Below are 11,645 nucleotides of genomic sequence, written 5' to 3' on the forward strand. Positions count from 1 at the left end.
TTTTTTTTTTTTCCCTGCACACAAACCTAAACAGTGCTACTTAAGGCCATGGAGAGATTACTTCTAGTGGATTCAGGAATGTGTGTAGCAATACAGCCAGATACAGAGCTTAAGATTTCTTTCTGCCTTTTTAAAAAACTTTAAATTTTGTATTGGAGTATAGCCAGTTAACAGCATTGTGTAGTTTCAGGTGGACAGCAGAGGGATTCAGCCATCTATACACATTATCCATTCTCCTCCACACTCCCCTCCCGTCCAGGCTGCCACATAACATTGAGCAGTGCTATACAATAGTCCTTATTGGTTATCTGTTTTAAATATAGCAGTGTATACATGTCAGATTTCTGATGATACAGTAAGTCATGTTGCTTTTTAATCTGCCCTTGAGATGAATGTTCATGCAGTCTGTGAGGATGCCCAGTGGTGTTAAATGACTGTATTGTTTCATCACTTTGTAAAATTTATTGATATGTTTTTAATTTGACAGGCAGTCTTATTGAATACTTGGGAAAATTAAATACCCATGCTTTCATTTTAATAAACTATAAATTGCTTAGGGACCCCAAGGACTGCAGCCTTCCAGGCTCCTCCATCCATGGGATTTTCCAGGCAAGAGTACTGGAGTGGGGTGCCATCGCCTTCTCCACCTTGGCTGCTTGGTTAGCTACAAAAACTTTATGTAAAGATTCAGGACCATTTTCTTAGGTTGCTTAGTCATTCACTCATGTTCAACTCTTTGCAAATCTTTGGACTGTAGCCCACCAGGCTCCTCTGTCCATGGGATTCTCCCGGTAAGAATACTGGAGTGGGTTGCTATTTCCTCCTCCAGGGGATCTTCCCAACTCAAGGACTGAACTCGTGTCTCCTGTGTCTCCTGCGTTACAGGCAGGTTCTTTACCCAACAAGCAACCAGGGAAGTCCCAGCACTTAACAGAAAGTCCATAAAACGCGTGGGTTTGGTTTGGAGGCACTGAAGGGCATAGATACACACCAGCTCTCCTGGGCTGAATCTGTCACCCACAGGCTCCCGTCTCAGATGGGCAGATGAGGGGTGATGGTACAATTTAGCTGTTTCGCTTAGGTGGGGGGAAAAAGAGGTTGATCTCAAAAATATTTGCTTAGTTTGGGCACTGCCCACTCATTTCCACCTGATCATTAACTTCTCAAAAGATCGTTTTCAGTGTCATCTTTGTAAAACCGCGCTCTGTCCCCATGAGTTACATCCTGTGTGGCCTTGAGAAGTCCATGCGAGGTTTTCGAGTCCACCTCATTTTTATTCTCTGTGTCTTTGCCTCCTGGTCACACAGATCCTCCTGGGTCAGAAGTACAACCACTCTGTGGACTGGTGGTCCTTCGGTGTCCTCCTCTACGAGATGCTAGTAGGCCAGTCCCCTTTCCACGGGCAGGATGAAGAGGAGCTTTTCCACTCCATCCGCATGGACAATCCCTTTTACCCGCGATGGCTCGAGAAGGAGGCGAAGGACCTTTTAGTGAAGGTAAGAAGTGAAGTCAAGGAGACTTTTGTAAGATTAGCACTAGGTATTCTGATCGTAAGATGTTATGGAAAGACTGGAACAAAGTTTTTGACCAACCCAGTACGTAGTAAACAACAATTGTCCTGAGCCAGCCTTAAAGGGGATGCTTGCCGTCTGTTTTAGCTGAGGCACCAGTAGGATGAACATGAGCTATCAAAATGAGTCACATGCATAATTTACAAAAGAAATCTCCAGCAACAGTCCCTATACAGTCTATTCTGTCCACCTGAAGCCATAAAATTCCTAGAAGAAAACAGACTTCATCGACATCAGTCCTAGCAATGTTTTGGGGGATCTGGCTCTATAAGCAAGGGAAACAAAAGCAAAAAAATAATATGCGACGACATCAAACTAAAAAGCTTCTTCTGCACAGCAAACGAAATCATCAAAATGAAAACTTTGAATGGGAGAAGATACTTGCAAATCATATGTCTAATAAGGGATTAATATCCAAAATACATAAAGAAATCATACAACTCAACAACAAACAACCCCATTTTTAAATGAGCAGAGGAGGATCTGAATCAACAGTTTTCTCAAAGACATACAGGGGGCTAGTATGTACATGAAAAGACGCTTAACATCACTCACCAGGGAGAACGCAAGTCACAAATACAATGAGCTGTCATCTCGTACCTGTCCGAGTGGCTGTTATCAAGAGGGCAAGAAGTAAGTACTGATGGGGATATGGAGAAAAGGGAACCTCATACACTGTTGTTGGGAACGTCAATCGATAGGTACACTATGGAAAACTGTATGGGGGTTCATCAAGAAGTTAGGAACAGAACGGCCATGCACTCATATGTCTTCCACTTTGGTTATTCATTCAAATGACATAGAAACACTAATTGGGAAATACATATGCACCTCTGTGTTCACTGCAGCATTGTTTACAATAGCCAAGATGTGGAAACAACCTAAATGTTTATCCATGGATGAACAGGGGAAGCTATGATGTGTGTGAGATGTGCATAATGGAATATTACTCAGCCGTGAAGATGAAATATTGCCATTTACAACACCATGGATGGATCTAGGGGGTTGTTCTAGCTAGTGAAATAAGTCAGACAGAGAAAGACAGGTACCATGTGCTTTCACTCATGTGAAATCTAAGAAAACACACAAAACAAGCACAATGAAATAAAAACAAACTCATGGATACAAAGAACAGATTCATGATTACCAATGGAGAAGAGGGTTAGGGGATTGGGCAAAAATAGATGAAGGGGGGTCAACTCTATGGTGATGGGTGATAATTAGATCTCAGTGGTGATCACTCTGTAATGTGTACAGATGTCGAATTATAACGCTGATCCTGAAACGTAGTTAAAAATCTTCCCCTTACCCTGGATGAAGATGTGGATAAGATGTGTGGCTTTCTGCTCATTCTTAGATAAAAGAAAAAGTTCTTGTCACTCCTAAGTTAGAAAACAGTGTCTCTGCTGAGAAATTAAAGCTGTCCTGGCCAAGATATAAGTCACTACATCAGTCCTAACTTGAAAGCAAAGACTTCCAGCTCCCTTTCCTCTGGCCAAGTTCACGGCTGGCAGCTGCTCGCTTCTGGAGAAGAGAGAGTGGTCATAGACTGCCAACTGTGTGTGTGTTACCTTCGTCTCCAACTCTTGGGTTTCTGCTTCAGACCGAACACAGCAAGAGGACAGAGAGATTATGAAGAGAAAGAACTGCTCTTGTATGACTGAGGGCCTCCTGCTCTTTGAATCTGATGAGTTTTAAAGCTAAGGCTTTGGAAGTTCCCTGGTGGACCAGTTAGGACTCGGTGCATTCACAATGCAGAGAGCCCAGGTTCAATCCCTGGTCAGGGAACTAAGATCCCACAAGCCACATGACATGACCAAAAAAATAAAGCCAAGGCTTTGTATGGGATTCTACCAGGTGTCTTGGAAATGCCTGTAATTGGATACAATTTGCAATGAAGCCCTTGAGATTCAGGCTGTTGAATTCATCCCTCAACTCAACTTCTGTATGAAACCTTCAGCCAGCAACACTCCATGTGGGTGAGACTCCTGCTGAGCAGAGTCCACGGGCTGTCCAAATGGACGCAGGCCAGCCCTCCTGCCACGTTCCTGACCCGTGTCCATAGGAAGACATTGATGTATTTTTCACCCAGAACCCTTGATACTGCAGGCTCTTATCATCTTAGCAGCGATCTCCAGAATTTACTATCAAAGCAGGAGTCAGACCTCACCCGCGATAGATCAGACTTGAGCCTTGGCAGGCTTCCCTGGTGGCTCAGCAGTAAAGAATCCGCCTGCCAATGCAGGAGACACAAGTTCGAGTCCTGGTCTGGAGGATTCCACATACCGTGGAGCAGCTGAGCTCATGCAGCACAGCTCCTGAGCCTGTGAGCCCATGGCCGCAACAAGAGAAGCCACCACAGCACAGCTAGAGAGCACCCGCACTCACTGTAGCCAGAGAAAAGCCTGCACAGTGAAGACCCAGCACAGCCAAAAATAAACAAAAGAAAGGAAATTACTTAAGAAAAAAAAAAAAGAACCAGAACCCAGTGCTACAGACCCCAAGAATCACTAACCATGAACCAGGAGCGCCCAGGGAGTCAGTCCATTACAGAGACACGCGATGTACTAGAAAGCCATCACTACAGAATTAAACTTTAAGTTCTCGTCTTTTGAAGATGCAAAATACCATTACAGGGTGATTGTAGTAAGTTGTAAAAAATAAAAAAGAAACTCATGCTCATACAACATGCTAATTACATATCATGATAAGCACCTACATTTACTGAGCTGTTCCAGCAACTATGTGGATCAAAAAGACCCATGAGTATTAACCAAGAGCCAGCAGATCTAAAAAGAACTGCAAATACAGGTGTTTTGAACAAAACAGGGTTTTGATTTCTGACAACTCATATCAGCTAGCTAAAATAAAAAGTCATTTAGGGAAATAATTTTTAGCTCTGCTCTTCTTATAATGAAAAGGGGACGAGAATAGGATCTTTCAACATCAGATGTTATCAGTGGTTTTAAATCCAAACTTAGAAGATTATCCGGCCTATCTTTTTTTCCACCAGTCTCCTTTTTTCTCATGAAGAACTGCTCAGAATTAAATTTAAACTGAGCAATACACTTCAGCCTCTCATCCGACTATCAGCTTGTTTAGGGTGTTTCATACGTAGAGGCGGCTGTGGAGTTCTCCCTGAGGAATCAAGGTCTTGAATCTGAAGTGCTGACAGAGCCCCCAGAGGAGCCCCAGCCCAAGGTTGATGGTATTTAAAAATCTGAACCAGTACACGCTCAGCTTGCACTTTCTGATGGATTCAAATAGGCAGTAAACTTAGAAAACTCCCCAAATGACCAATTAAGTTCACTTTTAATGACTGAACAACACATCTATAAAATGAAAGCTAATTTCAAAATTAACCAATTAAAAAAAGATGACAACAGTAAAAATTAGTTACAAGGATTGGAATGTAAACAATTTTGCTTTTCCATAATGGCAGCTTCAGGCACTATGACAGTTGTTACATTTATTTTACACCCTGGCTCTTGGAAGGACTTAATTGAGGTATGTTAGTTGGTTCCAGCTGCTGAAACAAAACACCGTAGACTGGGCGAATTAAACAACAGAAATTTACTTACTTACATTTCTGAAGGCTTGGGAATCCAAGGTCTGGGCCTGACAGGGTGGGTTTCTGGTGAGAACCCTCCTGCTGGCAGGCACTGTGTTCTCGCAATGACAACTCTGAGACCTCCTCTTATAAGGACTCAGCTCCACCATCATGACCTCATTAACCTTAAGCATCTCCTTACTCCCAGTTAACTCACACTAGGGGCTAGGGATTCAATACACGGATTTTGAAGGGACACGGTTCAATCCACAGCATGAAGGCTGCCCTCCAAAGGCCTAGACTGTCAGAACTCACTAGAAAAAGAAAGCGAGGAAAAGGCTTGGAAGGTCTGAAGCTGACCTTGCAGCTACCTTTTCCATAAAGCTGAACACCTGTGCCTCCAAACCCAGCTCCTCCCAGCTCAGCAGAGGAGACGGCCCGGCAAGGACGCAGTGAGGGTGTAACCCTGACCAGGTGGAGATGATGGGAGTAAGTCCACAGAAAGACACTGGGGGCGGGGTGGTTTCCAAGGAGAGGAAGCCTGAGGAGGAGGAAAGGATTGCTTCCTGTTGGAGGAGAAAAGATGCGGTAAAAAGTGCAAGATGGAAACTAATTTTATCAGCTCAGCTCCCAGAACCTGGGAGAGCAAGGGCATAGGCCTTTTACTTTCTAATGCCAAGTTTCCATCTTTTAATTACTCAGCAATTAAAAGGACAGAACTATTGAGTCACCAGGGAACCAAAGGACATTAAAGTGCAAAGAAGAAAAAGTCAGTCTCTATAGGTCACGTACTGTGTGAGCCCACATCTGTAACATTCTTGAAAGGACAACATTGTGAGTTGTAAATCAGATTAGTGGCTCCCAGGGGTTAGGGGTCGTGGCGGCAGGGGAGTGACCATCAAGGGGAACCCCACGGGAGATCTTTGTGGTGACATGACAGTCCTGGGTCCTGTTTGTCTTCCTGGCCACCCAGACCTCCACATGCGATACACAGGACGAGGCGCATACACCGTGTGCGTGTCGGCCTCCTGTGCTGTTGTCATATTACGATGGACGCGCTAGGGGAGACCAGGCGAAAGGTGCGCAGGATCCCCTCTACTCTCTTCGCAACTTCCTGTGAATCTACATGTATGATCTGAATGTCTGCGTGCTCCCAGAACCTCGCATGTTTAAGTCCTCGAACTCACAATGTGATGTTATAGGTGGTGAGGCCTTTGAGGGGCAATTAGGTTTAGATGGGGTCATGAGGGTGGGGTCCTCAAGGTGCGATTAGTGTCCTTACAAAAAGAGGGAGAGAAAAGAGATCGCTCCCTCCAAACACGTGCGCCAAGAAAAGGCCTCGTGAGCCCATGGCAAGAAGACAGCCGCCTCCGGGCCAGGACGAGAGGTCTTACCAGAAACTGACCATGTCAGCACCTTGATCCTGGACTTCCCACCCTCAGAACCACGAGAAACAAACGTCTGCTATTTAAGCCTCCCAGTCTGGGGCATTTTGTTACAGCAGACTGAGACCCTATAATTATTTCAAAATAAAAAGTTTAAGAACAAAACTAAATCCAAAGCTAAATTCTAGCAAATACCCTCCTCCGCTTTTAAAAAAAGTCACCTGCAGAGTTTCAGTGGCAGGGAAAAGATTTGCTGTGAATGTAGAAAGTGAATTTTTTTGGTGAATAGAGCAGAAACAAAGACAATTAAGGATAAAGAAGGGGAAGAAAAAGAACCAGTTGTTGAAAGAGGTTTTAAATCCATGTGGAGGAATCTGTGCTTATTCTTTCTCATGTGAGTAAGTAAAATGTCCATGTCCTTGCTCCGCGGGAAGATCTCCCAGGTTCTAGGAGCTGGTCTGATAAAAATTTTGCAATGTGCTAATTGTAAGACTGGCCTCTAGTTTCATCTCTGCGTCTCTTTTGCTCTATAATTTTAATCCAACAGCCCTCACATCCTTGAGCTCCCTTTTCTGTAAAAATCAAAGGTATACTAATGAATCATTTTGAGAGAAACTCCCTCTAGGGAGTTATACCTAATGTTGTGAGACCCAGAAGTAATGGATCCTCTGAAAAAGTTGGACAGAGTACTCACTGGCATCTGTAGCGGCAGTGGTGTCTGCTCCGGGCTGCATCCTCTTTAGTCCTGCAAGGGCGTGGGTGCGTGTAGTGCACTGAACAAATGCACGTCAGGAGAGGCTGTGCCCCAGCAAGAATTACAGCTGGAAAAGGGGGCCACGGACAAAACGAAAGACAGACCAGTGAGTGAGAGGAAATGTTTGCAGACGGGATGATCAATAGGGATTAATCCCAGCATATGTAAACAACTCACACAAGTCAACATCAAAAGAAAAACAACCCAATTTAAAAATGGGCAGAATTTATCTCTGGGCTTTCTATTTTGTTCCATTGATCTGTATTCCTGTCTTTGTGCCAGTACCATATTACTCAGCCATTAAAAAGAATACATTTGAATCAGTTCTAATGAGGTGGATGAAACTGGAGCCTATTATACAGAGTGAAGTAAGCCAGAAAGAAAAACACCAATATAGTATATTAATGCATATATGTGGAATTTAGAAAGATGGTAACGATAACCCTGAATGTGAGACAGCAAAAGAGACACAGATGTATAGAACAGTCTTTTGGACTCTGTGGGAGAGGGAGAGGGTGGGATGATTTGGGAGAATGGCATTGAAACATGTATAATATCATATGTGAAATGAATCACCAGTCCAGGTTCGATGCAGGATACAGGACACTCGGGGCTGGTGCACTGGGATGACCCAGAGGGATGGTACGGGGAGGGAGGTGGGAGGCGGGTTCAGGAGGGGAACACATGTATATCAGTGGCGGATTCATGTTGATGTATGGCAAAACCAATACAATATTGTAAAGTAATTAGCCTCCAATTAAAATAAATTTATATTTTAAAAAAATTAAAAAAATAAAAAATAACAAAATAAAAATGGGCAGAAGACCTTTTCCAAAGAAGAAATGAGGATGGTCAAGAGGCACATGAAAAGATGCTCGACATCACTAATCATCAAGGAAACACAAATCAAAACCACAGTGAGATGTCACCTCACACCTGTCAGAATGTCTATTGCAAAAAGACAACAAATAAGAAACGTTGGCAAGGAAGTAGAGAAGAGGAAATTCTCCTACATTGTTGGAGGGAACGTAAATTGGTGCAGCCATTATGGAAAACAGCATGGAGGTTCCTCAACAAACTAAAAATATTTATAATAACAAAGACATGGGAGCAACACCTGAGACTTCATCAATGACAAATGAATCAAGAAGATTTTTATATATGTATATATATGTATGTGTATATATATATATATGCACATATGTACACACACACATACACATCCGATATAATACTGTTTAGCCATACGGAAGAATGAAATTTTGTCATTTGCAACAACATGAATGGATCTTAAAGGCATTTTGCTAAGTAAAAGTCAGACAAACTTTATGATCTCACTTATATGTGGAATCTTAAAAGTACAGCAAACTAGTGAATATAGCAAAAAAGCAGCAGACCCACCGATACAGAGAGCTGGTGGCTGCCAGCGGGGAGGAGGGTGGGGTGGCACAGGGGTGGGAGGGGAGGCACAAACTCTTAGGTGCCAGATGGGCTAGAAGGATGTATTATACAACGTGGGGAATACAGCCAATGTTTTGTAATAACTAAATGAAAAGTAAGCTTTAAAAGTTGTGTGAAATGTCTTCTTTAAGGTTTAAGGAATTACCGCTGGAACATGGCTGTCCAGTTGACGGTGGTCAGAGACACGCCCCTTTCTTCCTCATTTATTTATCCAGGATGTCCTGTCCGTTTGTCTGGAAAATGATGAAACACTAATGACCCCAGACAGAAATACCTCTCCCTTTAGTAGAAAGAGCCGTCTGAGGAGGGGCTGAGGTTGGAGGGGAGATTCCAGGGGCAGATGCCAAGCCTGGGGGTCAGGGGAGGGGGCCGCCCACACTGCTTTCTTGCCCAGACAGTCAAATACGTTTAAACAAACTCCAGCTGCATCCTGGCCATTTATGAAAGAGATGTGCTTTTTCCTACAAATGTAAACCACGCTTGTGACAGCTTTTATGGACGAAATCAAATCTTTCTCTGTAAACATTTCTTCCTTTGGTGCAGCCTCCCCTGTGGCAGAGATGATGACTTCCCACGAGGTCAGCGGGCATCTTCAGGACCAGGGTAGGGAGGATCAGCTGCAGGGCAGAGAAGATGATAATTTACTCTGTGCAAAACTAGAAAGGATTTGGAGTCCTGAAGCTGGAGATCATATTACCTTCTCATTATACCTTTTATCTTCTAAATTTTTTTTTTTTTTTTTACCTTTCACAGGTATATCTGTTAGGCTCATAAAACTCTTTCTCATGATCCTCTTGGAACAAACGCCCCATGTTACTGGGGGAATGAACAGAAAACTAGTGTGTGCACACTTGGCCTCAGGCAGCTGTTACACTGCTAATCTAATTCCCTGAAGCATTTAATTATAACAACACGAGGCTAAGCTTTTCCTTAGAGCATGACTGTGAGTCTAAGAAAGCAGCTTTGTCAGAAATCAAACTCAGTTGATGGCAGTCAACCAAGCAAGAAACACGCCGGTCACTTACCCTCTGCTGGTGTGTTTTGCAGACCAGGAATTAGCACACACTTGCATGTGTGTGTGTGTGTGTTGTTGTTGTAACCCACAAAACAGTCCTGTAAGGAGGATTCACTCACCTTACTGATGACCCAACTCAGAGCCTCTGTAACTTGCTGGCGGCTTCATGAATAACACAGGGCAAAGCTGATTTCGATTGAGGTCTAGATAATTCAAAAAATAGCATTTCTAGAGCAAAGCTCAGACTCTGGAATATTCAGTAGACCGGTTGCCACTAGTTTGACTGGAGTCAATAGTTTAAGACAGTTGTAGAAAAAGAAGGCTCTGAAATCAGGTGGCAAGAGCCAAACCCCTCTCCTAGTGGAGTCAAGCCATGCGGACTGGGCTCCCTGCATCTGAGGAGCCTAGTTCATCCCATGAGAAGTAACTGCTCCCCTTCTGCTCCCTTTCAGCTCTTCGTAAGAGAGCCTGAGAAGCGGCTGGGGGTGAGGGGAGACATCCGTCAGCACCCCTTGTTTCGGGAGATCAATTGGGAAGAGCTGGAAAGGAAGGAGATCGACCCGCCATTCAGGCCTAAAGTGGTAAGGGGCCCCCGGGACCCTGAGGTCCTGCCAGTACCATCCTCACGTCACACCCAGGCTGCATGGACCCTGGCTTCTCACCCACCCTCTGGGGTGCTGTTCTTGGAAGAAAATCTTCTTTAACCATAAGCAGGCTATGCGGCTGGGGAGGGGGATGTAACTCATTTACTGTGTCAAATGTAGCTGCATGAAGAATGGATCACTGAGTATACAGGCCTTAGACCGAATATATGTGTGGACAGGTAACCCTGAGATGCGAGCTGTGCATGGATGCATTCAGGCTTTCAGGGTCAAGTCTGTGTGACCCACACCTGAGCGTAAACCCTGCCTCCTTTAACAGGAATTTTGGAGCCATGTGTTCTGTGATATTTGTGAAATTTTCCCTGACACATGTCATCTGGTTATGTAACTACAGACCCTGATGGTAACTGGTAGATGTTTTTTCATGTGAGAAGTAAGCTGGTGCTTAGAAAAAGACAGGTCTCTAAATTCCCACTGGCAAGAGTCACCAACCTCCCTGAGCAAGGGCAGAACTTCCTGGGTCACTGTAAAATGAGGCAAAGTTGACATAAAAAAATGTTCTGAAGGTAGATGGTAGTCATGGTGACGGAGCATATGAATGCACCTGAACACTTAAAAAGGGTTAGGATGGTCACTTTCATGTTATGTACATTTTACCACAATTAAAAAAAAATTTTTTTATCATGGTAAAAGTCACATAATACAACACATACTATTTTAACATTTCACTGTTCAGTAGCACTAAGGACATTCACAAGGTTGTGGAACGCTCACCATCATCCACCCGCCTGAGTTTTCCACCTTCCTCAACTGAAACTCTGTCGCTGTTAAACACCAACTCCCCAGTAGTACATGTATACAATGGAATATTACTCAGCCATAAAAAGGAGCGAAATTGTGTCATTTGCGGAGACATGGATGGAACTAGAGACTGTCATACAGAGTGAAGCCAGAAAAACATTGTATATTAACACAAATATGTGGAATTTATAACAATGTACAGATGAACCTCTTTACAAGCAGAAACACAGGCCCATGTATTTGTAGAGAGCAAACATATAGATTCCAAGGGGGTGGGGAGAGTGGGGTAGACTGGGAGATTGGGGTCCATATATATATCACAACTTTTTTTTTTTAAGAGTAAAGCAAAGTGGTGGGCTTTTTAGGAGTAAAGCAAAGTGCCAGCTCTACCCCATTCCTGGTGATTCTGAGAATGAGATAGCAGCGACCTGGGTGAATATGAACCGTCTTTGCACCAGGTGGCACAGGCTTGTGGATTTCAAAGCATTGCATTCACTCTAGAAAAC

General features: G+C 43.7%; 1 protein-coding gene across 3 annotated transcripts in view; it reads left to right on the top strand.

Annotated features, from left to right (window-relative positions):
* PRKCQ (protein kinase C, theta) overlaps positions 1 to 11,645 on the top strand; it is a 137,940-nt gene that overhangs the window by 123,643 nt on the left and 2,652 nt on the right. For all 3 annotated transcript variants that reach the window (XM_010853152.1, XM_010853153.1, XM_010853151.1), the window contains 2 exons: positions 1,308 to 1,496; positions 10,189 to 10,317. In XM_010853152.1, the coding sequence (XP_010851454.1) occupies positions 1,308 to 1,496; positions 10,189 to 10,317 (318 nt within the window). The remainder of the gene's footprint in view (positions 1 to 1,307; positions 1,497 to 10,188; positions 10,318 to 11,645) is intronic.

Source organism: Bison bison, unplaced genomic scaffold (assembly GCF_000754665.1).
Source record: "Bison bison bison isolate TAMUID 2011002044 unplaced genomic scaffold, Bison_UMD1.0 scf7180017864323, whole genome shotgun sequence".
NCBI classification, from domain to species: domain Eukaryota; kingdom Metazoa; phylum Chordata; class Mammalia; order Artiodactyla; family Bovidae; genus Bison; species Bison bison.